Raw genomic sequence first — 19013 nt, 5'->3', positions numbered from 1 at the left:
AAGAGTTGTGCACGATCAGGAGTTTTTAAGATTGGATTAAATTTAGTTGGGTAAGTGGATTTTGTTGGGAGTGGGCTGGGACAAGACTCGATTTGGTTTCTCCCTCCAAAGTTTTCTTGAAATGCTGCTTTTAATAACAGATAGTATGAGTTTCTTTGCCTTTAAGTGATCTGTATTGGCTTTTGAGATCTTTTGTAACTTTGGTTAAGGAATAACTATTGTCTCACAGTGACCTATGACCTTATTTGACCAAGTGTTTTAAAACTTTCTGACAAACTTCCCACACACCAAATTTTAGTGACGTCATTTGTGAATTCCAGCTAACTTGGAGGTACTTCAGAGGGCCCCTGAGGTATCTTAAAGAGAAACATTTAACTAAGATTATTTGGTACGTTAAGTTAAATGTAATCATTCGTAATTCTGCTTATTGTAACCATGCTTCTTCATCGATTACACTGTAATCAGATGTTTGGGGTTTTTTTAATTAATTAATTTTTGGCTGTGTTGGGTCTTGGTTGCTGTGCACAGGCTTTCTCTAGTTGCCACCAGCGGGGGCTACTCCTTGTTGTGGTGCGCAGGCCTCTCACTGCGGTGGCTTCTCTTGCTGTGGAGCACCGGCTCTAGGTGCGAGTGCTTCAGTAGTTGTGGCCCGTGGGCTTCAGTAGTTGTGGCTTGTGGGCTCTAGAGCGCAGCCTCAGTAGTTGTGGCACACGGGCTTAGTTGCTCCAGGGCATGTGGGATCTTCCCTGACCAGGGTTCAAACCCGTGTCTCCTGCATTGGCAAGCGGATTCTTGACCACTGTGCCACCAGGGAAGCCCTGTAATCAGATGTTTAGCCATGCCCTTTAAGTCTTTTGTTATTTATAGATATTTTTGTACTCTGATGCTGTTACAAAAAGTGCTTCATCACCAAGGAGATTCATAGAAAGGCTATGGAAGCAGTTACAACAGTTTCACACCAAGATGATGGCTATGCAAGGAATACAACCCATACTGACTTAAAACAAGGAGCTGTCCTGCCCCTGGGGCCCCTAGATCAGGCACCCAGAGATTTTTACTCCCTGACAGGCAGGGTCAACGCCCCTACCCAGGCTTGAAGCAGTAACAGAAGACGGACCATTGCCCTTCTGCTTCCCAGAAGAATATGGGAGTAAAATCTCTGCGGGGGTTGGGGGGTGGGGCGGGGATGAAGCAGGAGGGGAGGGGGCAGGGCACAAGAATGACATAGCCTGATTAGAACCAAATGGGTCCAAGATGGCGGACAAGTCGCCTTCCACTAGACCTTGAGCCTCAGTACACGCTTACTGTAACACAGGAGCAAGCTAAATGACACACCCACAGGCACCACGACAGTTCCAAAGCCAACCGTAAGCATCAAAAAGTGGGCGGTGGCCCAATTCCTGGAAATCCCCGCCTCTTCCTAAAATAGCTCGAATATTCCTCCCACTCATTAGCCTATGAAATGACGCACCCCCATAAAAACTGACAACACCATACCCTGGCGCCTTTCTCACCTTCTGAGGAGTGTGTTTCTCTATAAATAAATCTACTTCTTACCTAAAAAAAAAAATCTGATTAATTTTATGACAGCCCTGTGGGATGGGCACTCTGATCACCCTACTGTGCAGACGAGGATGCTGAGTCTCAGTGGGTTGAGCAGGTCACACAACAGTGAGGTGAGGATCTGAACCGAGCCCGGAGCCCTGGCTTGAACTTCCATCCAGGTGTCACTCTGGTCCCTCCAGGAAGATTTCTTTGCTGGTCACCATTAAGCCCTGAGTACTGTTGGTCCCCAGCTCCCACCTTCCCATGTGTTGTACTCGTTTCCCAGTACAAATCTCCCAGTGACAAAGCACCACAAACCAGGCAGCTTAAAACAGACATACAGAGACTCGGTCCTGAGGCTGAAAGTCGGAAATCAAGGTGTAGGCGGGGTGCATCCCTCCCAGGGCTGCTGGACAGGACCTGCTCCAGGCCTCCTCCAGCTTCTGATGTGGCCGCAATCCTTGGAGTTCCTGGGCTCGAGGAGCATCTCCGCCATCGCTGCCTCGGACATCGCATGGCCTTCTACCTGTGTGTGAGCTGTGAGGCCCAATTTCCCTTTTAAGAACACCTGTCTTTGGATGTAGGGCTCGCCCAATGCAGCAAGGCCTCCTCCTAACTTTGCATCTGCAAAGGCCCTATTTCCACACGAGGTCACGTCCACAAATTCCAGCGGACTTGAACTCTGGGGGGGCGGCTGTCCATGGAGCGGTAATCAGGGAACATCACCCCAGGGAAGCCCAGCAATCCTAATACGGGATAGGTGCGTCATTACGCGGAGCGCGGTGGGACCTGAGGCTTGAGGTTGAGTGAAAGGAGCAGTGAGCTCAGGACCAAGCTTCCCGTGAGCAACACGCAGCAACACACCGCGTGGCTCCCATGGCTCCAGCCGCGCTCCACCCGCACACTCGTCCGCCAGGATCCACCCCCACCCCTACCCCTACCCCGTAAGCGCGGTTACTGCTGTGGAACGTCGTTAGGAGCCTTCTTTACCATAATCTCTAAAGTTTTCGTTTTTAAACGAGAATGTATTTGTGCTCATTCGGAAGTTACAGTTTACAGCCTTAAGAGCAGGCACCGTTTGCAGCCGAGCGGCTCCCTGCGCTGCCGCCCTCCCGCCAGCAGGGTGCGCCGCCCCGCGCAGCGCGCCGCTCTCCTCCCGGAAGTCTGGCCCCGACCGGAAGTCGCGCGTCGGCGCGTCCTGGAAAGTAGCGGCGTCTACGAGAGCTGCGGCCCAGTTCCCGAGCGGCTGCCGGGGGCACATGGCTCGTGGGAAGCGCCGCGCCGGGCGCGGGCCGCGCCGCGGACCTGGGGGCGGCGGGGAGGGGGCCCTGAAGCGGCTAAAGCTAGCAGTGGAGGAGTTCGTGCAGGCGACCTCGGAGGGCGAGACGCCCGGCGGCCGCGAGGGGCCCCGGGCTCAGGGACGCGTGCGCCCGGGCGGGAGGAAAAGCCGCAGGGAGCTGAGGAAGGAGAAGCGGCACCTGAGGAAGGCGCGCCGGCTCCAGAGGACGGCCGGCCCCGCGCAGGGCCCGGGCCCGGGCGGCGGCGGCGGGGGCGGCGGAGCGAACGGCCCCCGGGCGGAGGCGACGCAGGAGGAGGACGGCCAGCCGTCCCCACGGCGGGCCTCGCGGCCGTCCGAGGAGCTGCGACCTCCCCCGGTTCCGGCCAAGGCCGGCCAGGCCCAGGCCAGGGGTCCCCTCGGCAGGACCAAGGCCCCCGCAGCCGCATCCCGGAAACGGGCACTTCTGGCGGCCAACGAGGAGGAGGACCGAGAGATCCGAAAGCTGGAGCGGTGCCTCGGCTTGAACAAGCGCAGAAAGAAGGGCGACGGAAGCTCCGTGCCTCTGAGCTTTGCCCGCGATGGGCTCGACTACATCCTGGGAGCCCTGGACTCTGGGAAGAGTAGTGGCTGGTATGAAAGCAGCAGTGAGGAGGAGGAGGAGGAGCATGCGGGACAGATACTCCCCGAAGGTGACAGCGAGGACGAACGGGAGCAGCAGGATGCGGAAGACGAAGGCGAGCGGGCAGCAGACGCGGGAGCGCAGAGCGAGGGGGAGGACCCGCAGGTGGCGGGGGCGGGACAGCTGGAAGCCGGAGGAGCGGACCGGAGGGCGAAGGGGGGAGGGAGGAAGAAGAGAGTCCGTTTTGCCGAAGATGAAGACAGGAGTGAAAGTTCCGCGGAGGATGTTGACGCAAACGATAAGGTATTAGATTGTGAACAATCTGAGCCCTTTGGAATTTCCTTCAAAATAACGGGTGGGGGGCAGAACACGGGACAGAAGTGACACAGTTGATGTATTGATAATTGTTTGAGCTGAGTATGGGTCTGTCGGGTTATTTAAATTTCCACAATAAAGAGACAGGGAGAAAACATCCCTAGAGACCTTTCTATCCCAGGGACTTACCGGCCGTTCCCACCGTTGTCCTAAGGCCACATCCTCACTCGGTTTACTGCCTCAGTCTCCAAACCTGACTTTGACTCCCCTCCCCCAAGCTTTGTTCCCACCTTCCGTGTACCCTGGGGACTCCTGCAACACCCCTGAGTCACCTCTGCCCACACCTAGTCTTTTTTCTGTCCAGCTGCTCCTGGGGTGGATCCTTCTAAAACACAGAGCTGATCTCCGAGACTCCCTTGGATAAAGTCTCACACTGACGACCAGGTTTAGAACCCAGAGCAGAGCAGACAAGGCCTCACGCGCTGGCCCCTTGCCTGTTGAAACATCTTCACCTGCACACGCACCTTGAAGGCGGCCTTATGGCATTGCTTGTGTTTCCTTCTCCACTTCTCACCATTTCACCCTTCTGCCTCTGAGTATGTTACTTCTTCTGTCTGCGAGGCCTTTCCGCGATTTCTCACTTTTGGGTTTATCTGTGAAGGTCAGACATCTTGGGGAATCTTTTCCCCTCCTGAAGGATGTGAAGTGTCTTTCATTTCTGTCCCTGGTGCCTTAGCACCTGGCACTCTGAGCAGTGCCCAAGTGCTACCAGTTCCTCTCTTAGCACTTTAAGGTTTGACTCTTCCCAAGTCTCTTCCGCAGCCTGTGGCGGTGTAACTGACATACTAACGGGTGTCTTAAGATTAAGTTTCTGTGTATGAAAATGTGCTTTCTCCAGCTGAGCTTAAAGCCTGACAGCAAGGATCACGCCTTACAGATGTCTGTCTCCTAAAGGCTTGTCAGGGAGTGTTGCTCGGTGGTAATGACTTGTAATCCTCTCAGTTGAAAATCTAGGAAATAGTGAGCAGTGGGTTGATTTTGATTTTATCATGTAAATTTAGATACTGGTTCTGACAGGTTTGAAATTGCTTTGGACCACTTTTTCTCCAAAACTGGTGATACACTTAATTTAGGTGTTTGTGTGCTGCCGTGCCCACTGTGAACTGAGGCTGGCAGAAGTGTAGAATACGGGGCTCTGTCGGGTAGACAAGGGGGGCGGGGGGCGCAGCCAAGTCTGAAGAGTTACAGAGGGAAAAGTAGGGTGATGAAACGTAGTGTTGATGTTAATGTAAATAATGATGTCCATCGTCCGGGCCACGGCGTGCTTGTCCAGGACTAGAGTGGGCACTCGGGAGGTAGCTGATGTTCATGAAGCAGCAGTAGTCAGTAGTGACAGCGTCTCCCAGTTCTTGGGAATTTAATATCTAAGTGTGAGTGTAGCAAGGGGAAAGGTGGGCTGTAGTCAGTGTACATTTTTTTGTAATTTATTTCTGTCCTTTCAAGCAGAGTCTTTGTGAAAATGGTGGAAAGTACATCCCACCCCACGTGAGGCGAGAAGAGGAGACAGTGGATGCCCAGAAAAAGGAAGAACTAGAGAGGCTCAAGAAACAGGTCAAAGGTCTGATTAACAGGTAACCTCAAGACAGTGTATTGTGTAACTTCGAGAGATTGTGTCTTTCCTGAAAACACAGGAATGGTTCTGGGAATTAAACCAAAGCCTGCGTTGCCTTTTTTTTTTTTTTTTTTTAATTTCTTTTTAGTTAAAACACTCTTCTTGGTGCATCCTGGAATTTTACTGAACATGCCATTTGATGTTCAGAGTTAGCACAGCTGCAGTGCATATACATCCTCCCATCCCTACCCAGTAGCCCTTATCTCCATGTTAGGAAATAAAAGATTTTTGTGCCAGCAGAAAATGGAAAAGTTGGGATTTTTTCCAACAGTACATATGGATGTGCTAACGATGGTTCCCTCCCTCTGCCCGGGGAGATGGGGTAAGGATATCAGTGGAGTATCCTCATCATAGTCTCTGTGGTCTTGAAGGGAATCCTGCATGTGCCTTACTGTGGCTACATTTCAGCTGGAAGGACAGCAGTTAATGTTATTGAAGATTCTAGAAGATTCTGTGTTATGTACATATATACTGGATTATTGGGACAGGATAAGAATTGTTCGTGGGTCAAATACATACACAAAAGAGGATCTATTGGAAGTATTAATAACTTTTTCAATTTTTTTTTAATTGACCTAAAAAAACAATTCTTGATTTGAAACAGCACTGTCGCTCTGTCTTTCCAACTGTCTGCAGGCTGAGTGAGCCGAACCTGGCCTCCATCAGTGGCCAGCTGGAGGAGCTGTACATGGGCCACAGCAGGAAGGACATGAATGACACTCTGACGGGCATCCTCCTGAGCGCGTGCGCCCCGGACACGGCCATGCCCGCCAGGCTGGTGATGGAGCATATCCTCCTGGTCAGCATTCTTCACTGCACAGTTGGCATCGAGGTAGGGCTGCCTCTCTCCACCCGTTAGCTGTCCAAGTGCTGCTTGTGTCAGTGATCAGCTGACACGGCTCAAGGCCACCTTGTCTGTATTGTATCATCCTAAACCACACTCGGCAGCTACGTGACGTTGGCCAACTTCTGCTTTTGCGCTTGGTCCCTTCTGACATGGCCTTATTGTCTGTTAGTTCTGTCGCTCTGGGCTGACGTCGTGGACTTGCCTACGTCTTCTCTGTATTCCCCATGGAAACAGTGACTGTTTCACCTGTTCAGAGCACAGGGCTTTGTGTTGAGCGAGAGGCCACCGGAATGTGAGGTAAAACTGGGCACGAAGCGAGGGGACACGTGACAGTGCCTGGGCTTGGAGCCTCGGTGCCCCTGGGTGGGCCAGAGACCTGCCCGTGTCTGTGAAGTGGGGCCTTTGTCGGGATTCAGTGGACACCGTGTCTAAAGCATCTCCTGTGCGGTGCCTGGTACCCAGCAGGTGCTGCTGAGGAAATAGCATCCCCGTGCCATCCGGCCCGCCCCGTGTTCTTGGTCCTTGGTCAGTGACCCTTGTGTTGGCCTCAGGGAGGCCCACCTCGTCCCGGGTCCTCTTTTGTCACCTCCCACAGTGAGATCGTAACCTTCCTGGTCAGCATCCACTCCCTCTGTGTGGCTGCTTACAGGTTGTTGAGGGAAATCGGTCTGGTTACAGGACTTTACACTGAGGTGGACAGACGCGTGAGTGAGTGAGTAGGCCGACGAGGTGTAATTTTCCAGATGAGCTTTATATTTACCAGAGAACTCGATGATCCCTTAGGATCTTTATGTGGGACAGTGTCTTTTAGTGGGTGGTGTTGAGCCCCTCTGCCTTCTGATTGCCCTCCTCCCAGGAGCAGGCCTCGGCAGCAAAGTGTCACTGCAGGTCTGATCCCCTGGTGTAAGTCCTCTGGACTCCCAGCAGGATGAGTGGGGCGGGTGTTTATTTAGCCCCGCTTTGCAAACGCAGCAAAGCCCCTGAAGGCCAGGCTGTGGACGGTTCCCAGGGCCTTGCCTCCCCCTGCCGCGCACTCTTCACACCCCTCCCGCTTTTCTAGGACTTGCTCACAATTATGGTCTTGAAAACCATTTGGGGTCTTACAGGGTGGGGCTGTCTAGGGCTTACTTTAAAGAGCACAGACTTTCCAGAAGGCCTTCTCCTTCCATCTGCTAGAGGCTCAGCAGTGAGGGCAGTGCTGGGCGGGGAGCCCAGCCACCTGGTGACCTGCCTGCCCACCCTCCCCTGGGGGCTTGGTCTGGCGGCTTCAGGCTGGGAGGCTGGGAGCATATGCAGGAGCCTGGCCCGAGGAAGTGCTCGTTAAAGTAGTGCTTGTGAGCCGCTGCGTAGTTGGAGTTCCACCCTTCCTCCCACTGCAGGCTCCCTCACCCTCCCGAGAGAAACCTCTGGGCCACGCTTTTCTCCTCTAGCCGAGGTCATATTGTAAGAACTTGCTGTCAAAATTTTATTGAAATTTATTTTTATTTATCTATTTATTTGGCTGGGCCGGGTCTTAGTCACAGCACGTGGGATCTTCATTGCAGCGCGCGGGCTTCTCTCTAGTTGTGGCGCAGGAGCTCTGGAGCACAGGCTTACTTGCCCCACGGCACGTAGGATCTTAGTTCCCCGACCAGGGATTGAACGCACATCTCCTCCATTGGAAGGCAGGTTCTTAACCACTGGACCACCAGGGAAGTCCCAGTGAGAACTTTGAAAGATGGCAACTCTGGGACCTCCTGGGCACAGGGAGGCGAGGACAGAGGAGGGGGCGTGGGCCCCGAGACCTCTGAACAGCAAACTCTCCTCAGCTAATCTGCACCAGCTGTTTAGGGAATTGCATAATTGTTTGATTTCTAAGGGCTGTGAGTCCCTTCTCTTCATTACAAAGCGTAATGGAATCACTGGATCCCTTCCTAGTGCCCTGTGATGGCCACGATTCATTCAGTGCCATTATAGGCTGTCCTAGTGCACCCCCGGTCCTCCTGGACCATCCCGGAGTACTTGACAATCAAAACGGTTTCAGCGCCTGCCGATGCAGGGAACACGGGTTCGTGCCCCGGTCCGGGAAGATCCCACATGCCGCGGAGCGGCTGGGCCCGTGAGCCATGGCCGCTGAGCCTGCGCGTCCGGAGCCTGTGCTCCGCAACGGGAGAGGCCACAACAGTGAGAGGCCCGCGTACCGCAAAAAAAAAAAAAACGGTTTCAATACATACAGCGTTTCATTGAGTTACAGAAAAGGCCGTAGACCCTGACCACCTACACAATATCAGGAATCCCCTGCATTTGAAAATGGGAGATTTTTGGTCCCACTTCTCATTTAAACCTTCACTAACAGCGTGAGTGACAGCTGAAGTGATCATTCCAGGGCAAGTCGTGAGGGGACTTCAGCTAGCGACAGCCACTAAAACTGGTGCCAGAGGAGGCTGAGCTGCCCCAACTCTGGTTCCACTGAACTTCTCTCAGGCCTGTGATGAGAAAAGCATCCTCACAGGAATCCATGCAAAGAGGAGCGTGAGTTACGAAGCCGTGGTGTCAGCTACTGAGTTGCTTCTGAGTCGCTGAAAAATCAAAACTCAGGTCTGTGCCGATTTATTCTAACACAGGTCTGTGTCAGAATTAATTTATTTGTTTAAATAACTTGAGCAATGTGAATGTTATTCCTATTTTTTAATGCTATACTCTTATTTTGAAGACATTAAATGGAATCTGTGATTTTGACAGATTTTGATATGATTAAATAATTCCATTTGTGTGATTGAAAACATACCTGAGTATATTTCATACCTGAATTTTTCTTGATGTCCGCACAATTCTAATTTCTATTTTAAAGTTGTATTTAATGTAATATAGTGGTCATGATAGGAGAGTGTATTCTTCAGGTTTATCTTTAGAGAAGAGGCTTGAATTGGGAGTTAATAGGTTAAAGTTGTTTATTCTCAGGTCTTCAGAAACTAAAGAACACATCCAGTCTGTCAGAGCTGCCTCTGCGAAGTCACTCTTCCCTCCTGCCAATCTGGTGCCTTTCTCTGGGCTCCTCTAGCATTTATGTTGTCGCGTTTTGGCAGTGACATGTGTATGTTTTCCTGCGACACTGTCCGGTTGATCTCATCCTCACCCGGGATTTTAACTACCACTCCTGCTTCTATGACCAGCCCTGCCCAGGTGTCCTACGGTTCAGGCTTTATAAGGCTTTTTTTTTTTTTTTTTTTCCCAACCTCGTGTCTTGTGGGATCTCAGTTCCCCGGCCAGGGCTTGAACCTGTGCCCCTGCAGTGGAAGCGCGGAGCGCTAACCGCTGGATGGCGGGGAAGCCCGTAGGTTACAGTGATTCCGCCCAGCCTGCACTTCTGCTGCTGCTCACGGATAAACCGTCCCCGTCAGAAGCTCGGTCAGCTGCTGTTACGCAGAAGGTTGATCTTTCCCGTCCAGTGAGTGGCCACACCCTCTAGTTCTGTCACTGGGTGACTCTTGGGCCCGGTCCGCCTTCAAGGGTCCAGCACGGCTGCGGTGATCCGTGTCCCCGTGTCTCAGCTGGAGAGTCGCCATCGCTCTGCCACCGCCGGGCACCCACTCCCGCCTTCTCCCTCCAGGCCCAACCAGGCTGGAGAAGTGAGCCGTGTTGGATAGTAGTGCATTTTTAGAGACACAGATGTGTCCTTAACATTCTTGACGATTTCATTTTTCCAAGGGACCAGAATGGCTGCTGGTCGGAACAGCACCTCGTTGATTTTAAGGACAAGATGGTGCACTTCGAGGGAAGGTGTGCGCTGGGCACCCTGCTCTGCGTCATGTGTGGTGTGGTGTTTTCCTCTGTAAAGCACTGGGCACTCACACTTGTGTTTTTAGAGGTTTTGCCCTGCTGGAGTTCGTATTCTGCCACATGTACGTTTTATGTGTTCATTTTAAAAGTACTAATTCTTTCAACATGCGTTGAAGTTAAAAGAAGGACCCCTGAGAATGACTTGCTAACTTGATTCTTACACGTTTGCAGTAATGTTTTTTCTGTTCTTCATCCAGGTCGGTGCGCACTTTTTGGAGGCTGTGGTGAGGAAGTTTGCTGACGTCTATAAAAGCGGGTGTGACGGGAAAGAGTGTGACAACCTGTTCACCATCATCGCCCATTTATATAACTTCCACGTGGTGCAGTCTCTCCTCATCTTTGACATTTTGAGAAAACTTATTGGAACTTTCACAGAAAAAGATATCGAACTGATCCTGTTAATGCTGAAAACTGTGGGCTTTTCCTTGAGAAAAGATGATGCTTTGTCGCTTAAGGAACTGATCACTGAGGCCCAGGCCAAAGCCAGCGGGGCAGGCGGAAAGTTCCGGGACCAGACCAGGGTATGAGTGCGTCACCTGCCCGGCTTCCTAACTGCCTAAACGCTCACACTGACCAGAACTTAAACATGAGTATCTGGGGTGAATATTGCATTTCATCTCGTAATGAGCCCTGTTATCTTCTGCCTCATCTGGTTTTGTGGCTTCATCTTCAAGGTGTGAGCAAACCTTGCGTCTTTACTCTTGTGAATTTAAGAATCGATCTATTTAACATTCAGCCATTCAGAAGAGGTTTACTGGGAAGGCGAGGGGCCGGGGGGTGGGGCGGTTAGCCCACTCGGCCTTCTAGCTCTTCCACTCGGCAGCAAAGGGACCGAGGCTTCCAGGCCTCGGTTTCCCCGTCTGGAAAGTGGGGCTCATGGTGGCTACCTTGTTTGCTGGTCTGCAGACTTGAGGGGCACGGGAGAGTCATGGGAACCCCTGGGCGGGGCGAGGGCTCATTTGAGGAAAAAGGAAAGCGTCCCTGTGGGGAGACATCAGGGGCGCAGGGCAGGGGCCGGCCTCGGGGCCTCGTAAACCTCGCAGGGAACTGGGATTTTATCCCAGAGGCACGTGAAGGGCTCTGAGCAGGTTTTCATGCTGAGGTCACTTTGGCTACAACTAGGAAAGAGAGAAGCCACCTCGGGGGTTGGGGCGGTGATCAGCAGAGTTGCAGTGGACGTGGGTTTAGGACATAGCGGTGGCCAGACTTGGTGGGGGGAAGGGGAGAGAGGGAGGGGTCAGAGGTCACCCCAGGTACCAGCTTGGCCCTGCAGGTGGACAGTAGTTTGTTCAGGAGACGCAGACTGGACAGGAAGACTGGCCCATTTTTGAAATGCTGAGGTGAGGGCTCGGGTTAGCTGTGAGGAGGGAGGTGTAGGCCGAGCCCCCTGAGTGTCCTGGGGGCCGCGGAGGTGGTGGTGGAGTTGCTGTGTAATGGGGTGGGGTGCGGCTCCAGGTGGGAGAGGAAGATCATGGGGGCGGGTCCCAGCGAAGACCCTGTCCCTGTGTTGAATGCTCAGGGGTCACGTTTAAAACAGACACGGCAGACACAGGCATTTGGCTCGGGCTGGCCTGAAGCTGGAGGAGCTGGGCTGGGGGATGACTGGGTGGGTTTGGAGTCCTTGAGCGCTGACAGAAGCATCCTAAAACTGATCGTGTGACGGCTGCACAGCCCCGAGTGTGCTCAGTGGACGCTTGGCATGTGAGTTATGTCTCAGCTGAAGTGAACGTTGGGGGGAATCTCAGGATCTGTGAGAAGTCTTTGTGCTGTCCTTGAAAGTCTTCTCTAAGTACAATGTCATTTCCAGTTTAAAAGTTAGGAAAGCAAAAAGGCCAGGAGTGGGAAGGGGTTGCAGATGCGGTGGGGAAGGAGGGCGACTGAGACCAGGGGCCGGTGGGGGTGGAAGGGCGCGCGGCCGGGGCGTGTTCTCGGCCCGCGGGGCGGGGGAGGGATTTCTGTTCTCGGCCGGGGAGGCCTGGGCGGCTGCTGAGGTTGGTGCAGCCTCTCCCAGAGGCGCCCGTGCCCCGTCCTTGGCGGCGGTGACCATGTGCGCAGAGGCGGTGTGTTTCTCCCCACGGTGAAGCGTCCTTGGTTTCCGGCATTTGAGATAATGGCTTTTCGCGTCTGTCTCCAGGTTCGCTTCATGCTGGAGACGCTGCTGGCCCTGAAGAACAACGACGTGCGGAAGATCCCGGGCTACGACCCCGAGCCCCTGGAGAGGCTGCGGAAGCTGCAGAGAGCCCTGGTAGGCACCCTCCTTCCCGGCCGCCTGCGCTGCCGGGTCTGCGCCAACCCCCGTGAAGTTCTGGAGGGCGGTGGAGCCACAGGTCAGGTGCCCGCTCAGTTAGCAGGGATTCCCAGACGTGAAAGGCAACTGCACGTTTCTGTGGGGCGACCCTCCCTGTGAGCTGCGTGCGCCCCACGCTGAGCCCTCCGCCCTTGGCCGCGCCGGAGAATTGCGGGAGGACCTCTGATCACTTTGGAACAGGGCCCGGGCCGGGGTCCCACCAGGACCAGGGAGGCCAGCCTGGGGAGTGGGGGGCTCGTCTGTTTAAGCTCCCCAGAGCTTCTCAGCGTGGGGCCCACGGGCGAGCCCTTCGGCCCGGGCACCAGTCAGACCCAGAGTGGCCTCCTCCGGCAGGTCCCAGGCACCTGCTGGTGGAGTCCTCACTGCCGGCCCTTGGGGCGCGCCTCCTGCCTGAGGCTGAGCCTCTCTCCCCACCCCCACCCCGTGACAGCTGTTCTAAGACAAGTGTTTAGGGTGATAGACCCGCAAAGCCCAAGCGCACTCTGAGGGTTTACCTCGAACTTCGGCATCATTCCTAGCTGGTTAACTGTCCCAGCTGTCGGTGCCCCGTCACAGCTTTCACGCACCAGAAACGCTGTTACCCGAGCTGGAAGGAGCCAGGGTCGCCGTTGCCCAGGCTCTGAGCTGCCGCGGCCTCCCCTGGCTGCTGTTTTCTCAACCAGCTGCGAGGCGCTGGCTCAGGGACAGAGACTCAGCTCCGCGTCTCCTGGGACAGCGTCCTGAACGCCGAGCGGACCGGGCGCTGGTGGATCGTGGGGTCCGCCTGGAGTGGCGCCCCGATGATCGACAGCGGTCAGCAGAAGACCCCGCGGAAGCAGCCCACGGGGACGGTACGTGACCCGTGCTCGCCACCACCAAGCATGTGACCTGTGTCCCCACGCGGCTTTCCCTGGGTTTATTTGAAGACCTCATAGAAGTAGCTACTGCTTTGTGACATCATTTAATTCCATTTCTGTTATTTCCTTTTAAAGTCTCAAAATGTTAGGAAAGGGACTTCAACGTTGAGTGGAGTGAGGGGAACGCAGGACGATCACTCAGGCCTCCTGGCCTCCCCGCCCTCCCCGCCGTCCTGGCCCCCCTCCCCCCGGCCGCAGCGCTTACCTCTCACCTCTCCTTCATTCCACTGGTACTTGGACTGGCAGACCCACTGCTCCCGCGAAGCCTCCCAGATCAAGCGGTTTTCTCCTCGCGGGCTTGCTTTGCCTCTTGCTGGTTTTCCTTTGTGGGGTGCCGGGGGGGTTGCTCAAGAATAAAGGGTCCGCGTTTACATACGTGTGTTTACGCACACCTTACAGTTAGCCTTGGGTCAAGCCACAGAATTACGCATGTTACTTTTTAGAAACTTAGTAACTACGCTAAACCAAAGAACAACTTTCACTCAAACGTCTGTATGATCTACGCCCGGTCGTCCCTCTTTTCAGGTTAGCTCGAAGATACTGGAGCTCGCCCGAAAGCAGAGAATGAACACCGACATCAGGAGAAACATATTTTGTACAGTTATGACTAGTGAAGACTTTCTGGATGCATTCGAGAAGCTCCTGAAGTAAGCCTGTGTGCGAGCCTCTGCTCTGTTGTTGAGTTGGGTGCCACGTCGTGGAGGCCGGGGCCCTGCCCCTTCCCACCCGCTGCCCCACGCCACGGGCTGCAGTCCAGCTCCTGCTAACTGACCGCTGGTAGCTCCAGATTAGGACAGTTTATGATCTGTTTTGATTGGAAAACATCAGGTAACCACCCGACAGTTCCCGGTGGCTGTTGTTTGCCATGAGTTGCTTGAAACCTTCCTGTTAAAGTTGTCTTTCTGATTACGTCTAAATTAAACTTCCTGTTTAATTTAGTTGTAATTATATTACAACTTCTATAATTAGTTGTAATGAGATTGAAAAGCATCTGTGTACAAAGTACATCTAAGAAGTCTAATAATTAATTTTCCTTTATTTGCTTCAAGTTCAGAAGGAAGTGCAGGGGAAATGCTGTGGGACTACGAATCCTTGTCCACAGTCAACACCGTGCACTAAAAGGATGGATTTTACTGCGTGCAAACCAGACCATATGTTTTAGAAAAAAAAAAAAACAAGAAGGACCCACAGCTGAGGCCCTGTTTCTTGTTGGTCGGTTACCAGTGACAGGCCTTTGTAGAGCCTGGGGTCACCTCATGCTGCCACGTTGTTGGAAACCCTGAGGCCAGAGGCTGGGGCACGGCCTGGAGCTCCAGCCCTGTCTACTCGGCCCACTTAACCAAACTGCCAGACAGGATGTGTTCCTCTGAGAGATTTCTGCCTTCAGGCTGTTGAAGTTCGGCAAATTGAAGGTTTAGCCCTCGCTCTTCCTGTCTTACAGGCTGGGGCTTAAGGATCAGCAGGAGAGAGAAATCGTTCACGTCCTCATAGACTGCTGTCTGCAAGAGAGAGCGTACAACCCTTTCTACGCCTTCCTGGCGGGCAAGTTCTGTGACTACGCGAGGAGCTTTCAGGTGACAGCTGGGAGGCAGGCTGCCTGTGCCCCACTCTCCTGTCCAACCACTCTGGCTGACTCGGCCCACCTGGGGTGCGGGCCCTGAGTCAGGGGCCACCCCGGCCAAGAGCTGTGTGCAGAGGGTCGCACAACCTGAGCCGTGTCCCCATGTCACCTTTCCCTGTCACAAATGAGGGGTCACGACCCACTTAATCGGCGAGTGCCTCTGGTTTATGTTGCACCATCTTTTTCTAATGTTTCTGCTGATTTAAGGGAAAATACTGTAATAGAAAGAAATTACTGTGAAGCTATTTCAAACTACTGTATATAGGAAAGGAGAGTGTAGTTGCTTCTAAAAAGTCTTGATTTTTAGGATATTTTAAGTAACTGAATACAGTACCTTTGGATTATATTTTTAGTGATTTATTCTAATAATTTGTTGAATTTTACCTTTTTTTGTTGTTGTTTTTCTTTGTTTTATATTAGATGACATTCCAGTTCAGCATATGGGACAAATTTCGGGACTTAGAAACTCTGCCAGCCACTAACTTCTCTAATTTGGTTCACCTGGTGGCCCACTTGTTGAAGACCAAGTCACTGCCGCTTTCCATTCTAAAGGTGTGTGTAATGTGCGAGCTGATTTGAAGCGCTGAAAGTGATAGCGTACGCTTGAGCCTTGAGCCCCGGGGGTGCGCAGGGGCACCGACCCCCTGCACAGTCGTAGCCCGAGTGTAACTTTACAGTTGGCCTCCGAATCCTGGTTCCACACGGGATGATTCAACCAACTTTGGAGCGTGTGGTCCTGCAGTGCGTATTTAGTGAAAAATGTCCTCATGTAGGTGGACTGCACAGTCCAAAGCCGAGTTCAGGGGCCAGGTGTAATTATGTATGTTTGGTACCTTAAGAATATGCGTTTCCTTAGATCCTGACTCACCTGGAAAACACTCTCATTATCAGACCATCATAGGAAATCGCCAGATGAGCGCGCGGTGTAAATTTGCCTAGTAGCTCACGGCGCCATCGCGGTTGTCTGCTCCTTTACGCGAATCAGTCTCGGGACTTGCGGTGCATGTACAGGCCATCATGAGTCCCGCGGTGGCCGCTGCTCCGTCAGGAAGAAGTGGGGATGTGGGAGCTGTACAGAAGCTGTGCTTCTGCCACTCCTCCCTTGGCTGTGGCACATCTTTCAGAGCAGGGGCATCCTCGCCCCTGTTGAATTCCCATGTTGACTCGTCAGAGACGATGAAACACAGATGCTCTGGAGGTGGTCCGGGGTGGGCAGCGAAGCCTAGACATGAGAGGCGGGTCACGGTGGCCTGGGCAGTAGGACCTCGGGGGTCTGGGGGTCCTGAGGGTGTGGACTGTGGGAGAAGCTGAGGGGCAGGCATAGCTGGGGGCCCGGCCTCTTGCCTTCCGCTTCCTGATCCTTGGGACAGGCTAGGCTGCGGTTTCCTGTCTGTGTTGATGTATTTGTTCACCAGAGCGCCGGTCGAGTTAACTGCATGTTCCTTAGAGATGTGCCCTTGGGTTTTGGCTACTGTACTGAAAATGAGGGCCAGAGCCTCGTCCCACATTCCAGAACTGGGGAGAACTTACAACACGGAGAGCTAGTGCCTTCTCCTTGCTGGGGGGAGTCTTGCCTTCGGTTCACTTGAGTTTGAGCTCAGAATGGAACAGCATGTGGCGTGTCCCTCAGATGCAGCAGGTCCTGGAGACTCCTTGAGGCAGCCTGGCCCCTCCGTACCTCACGGGGCTCTGGCTGTAGGCAGCACTCTGGCTGTAGGTGTCTGCATGTGGTTAACCAGGCTTTTGATGTCCTTTTACAGTTATTTAATTTGGCATAAGGTTGAAATTTATCCATGTTGATATCTGCAGTTCTGTCCTTAGATTTTATTACTGCTGTATAGTATTCCACTGTATAAGTATACTATGATTGTTATATATAGGAATTAGTCTCTTCTGGGTCTAAATTGTGTGTGTGTGTGTGTGTGTGTGTGTGTGTGTATGTGTATGGTTTTAATTAGGGGATAGTTTCTTTAAGGCATGGAGATAAGCTACGTTTCAACTCCAGGAATGAGATTCCTGATTCACTAGGTACCCATCAGCCCCCTGGACCTGACTCAGCACTGCCGAGTTGCTCTCACCAGTGGTGTGCACACCCTGCAGCAGTGCACCAACGGTCCCAGGGCCCCGCGTCAAATGACAGCTGTTCATTTTATAAAACTGGAAATAGCCTTAGTTGAGGGGCAAGGGGAGCGATAGTTTTTTACTCAAACTATAGTCAGAAATCACTGCAGAGTTGGCTCCACAGTGTAACTTTATTATTTTTTATCCGGACTGTTAGGTCGTTGAATTCAGTGAATTGGACAAACCCAGAGTCCACTTTTTACGAAAAGTGTTACATACGCTGCTCATGGAAACGGAAGTTGAAGACCTTGTTTTAATTTTTGGAAGGTTTGTTCCCAGCTCTCTCGATAAAACGTGGGAAAGAGGAGAGAAATTGTTTTCACCTGTGTTGTTCTATAAAAGCAAGTTTGTTGTACTTACATGTAGCTTTTCAGTTTTAATTTTAATAATATCCTGAACATTAATTTGGGGAACATGAGACTTGCCTAATAGCAAACAGAAAATGATTTCTGACAGATAGGATATTAAGTTCTTACTTGAGAATTCTGACCAGATGGAAACTAGGTATGTCCCCTGCTTCGGGGTCCCTAGGGCTGAGACGGGGGCCGGCTGGTCACTGACGCGTGTCCCTTCCTCCTCAGGGTGTCCGACAGCCCCGCGCTGGGCCTGCTGCGGGAGGGCCTGAAGCTCTTCATCAGCCACTTCCTGCTGAAGGGCGGGCAGGCCCACGGGGGCGCCAAGGAGGCCAGCGCACTGCGGGAGAGAGCCGAGCTCTGCGCCGGGGCCCTGCAGGGGAGGGCGTCCCTGAGGCCGTAGCCGGGGCCAGGGGCCAAGGGGTGCTCAGTCGCCTGCGATGTGGGACCGCAGCACAGTCTGTCGTATTTAAAATACTCTTATTTTGGGGCTACCCTGGTGGCGCAGTGGTTGAGAGTCTGCCTGCCGATGCAGGGAACATGGGTTCGTGCCGCAGTCCGGGAAGATCCCACATGCCGCGGAGCGGCTGGGCCCATGAGCCATGGCCTCTGGGCCTGCGCGTCCGGAGCCTGTGCTCCACAATGGGAGAGGCCACAATGGTGAGAGGCCCACCTACCGCAAAAAAAAACAAAAACAAACCAAAAAACAACTCTATTTCGGTATTTGTGTTTTGAACTGTCTTCAAATACCTATGTTTATATCTCTAGGAGGCAGGGGAGAGGGAGGGAGGGGCGGGCCCCGGGCAGCGATGATGCTGCCCAGGGGGTGTGCCAGTGCCTAATTTTCTAACAGACCTAGCCTCTAGAGGGTGCAGTTACAAAGAAATGGATGGCGTTTTTATTTATCTTTTATGTATTGGTTAAAAGTTCAGAAACCGTCAGTTAAACATTCCTGAGGTTTGATTGATTATTTCAAGTACTTGGAAGGCACGTGTTCTGGAAGAGTCAGCAGTTGACTCAAGCCTTGCAGGTGTGGGTGCAGCACAGCAGGGGGACGATCCTGGTTCCTCACCTGAAGTTCTGACGTGGGAAAGGACATCTTCCTTCCCCGCGAGTGTCTGTCACTTAGACCCATCGAGTCCAGGTGTGATGCACCTTCCCGAACAACTTTGAAGTCACCAGACAGACACTGGACACAGCAGGTGCCGCCTGCTGAGTGGTGTTCTCAGGATATAAACACGCACGGGACAGAAGCGCCTGCGAGGGATGAATTTTCAGGATGCACCTAAGATATAGCAGCTCTCTCCCTCCCTTCCTGTGCTCATGGACAGAGAGAAAGCAGATGAAGCAAAATGTTCATTGTTGGGTGAAGTTTATACACATGAAGTATATTTTTATAGTTTTTCCTTAAGTTTTAAGTTATTGCAAAATAAACAATTTTCATAAAGCATTCATAATGCAGAACACATTCTTCAGAGGTCTAAAACGTTCCAGTGTCTTTTCATGAAAATAATTAACCTAATTCAAATCACTTCTGCCCCTTTTGTAAAAAATAATAATAATAATTAGGCCTTACTGTAAAGCAGTGACACTGCTTCTGTTGGTTTACTTCACTGGT

The 19013-nt window shown here is 52.6% G+C and overlaps 1 protein-coding gene across 2 annotated transcripts; it reads left to right on the top strand.

Moving 5' to 3' along the window:
• The first annotated feature begins 2749 nt into the window (after positions 1-2749).
• NOM1 (nucleolar protein with MIF4G domain 1) lies at positions 2750-18776 on the top strand. 2 transcript variants are annotated; one of them, XM_082662448.1, is made up of 11 exons: positions 2750-3746; positions 5265-5389; positions 6067-6262; positions 10294-10617; positions 12231-12341; positions 13067-13234; positions 13826-13947; positions 14742-14874; positions 15342-15473; positions 17200-17309; positions 17624-18776. In XM_082662448.1, the coding sequence occupies exons 1-11, from the start codon at positions 2805-2807 to the stop codon at positions 17796-17798; spliced, it is 2538 nt and encodes an 845-aa protein (XP_082518574.1). In that variant the 5' UTR covers positions 2750-2804; the 3' UTR covers positions 17799-18776. The 2 variants fall into 2 exon arrangements, with proteins under 2 accessions (XP_082518574.1, XP_082518573.1); XM_082662447.1 differs by having other exon boundaries at positions 5262-5389.
• Positions 18777-19013: the final 237 nt, after the last annotated feature.

The sequence above is a fragment of the Grampus griseus genome, assembly GCF_964374135.1.
Source record: "Grampus griseus genome assembly, chromosome: 9".
In the NCBI taxonomy this organism is placed as follows: Eukaryota; Metazoa; Chordata; class Mammalia; order Artiodactyla; family Delphinidae; genus Grampus; species Grampus griseus.
This window is presented reverse-complemented; position numbering and strand designations above follow the sequence as displayed.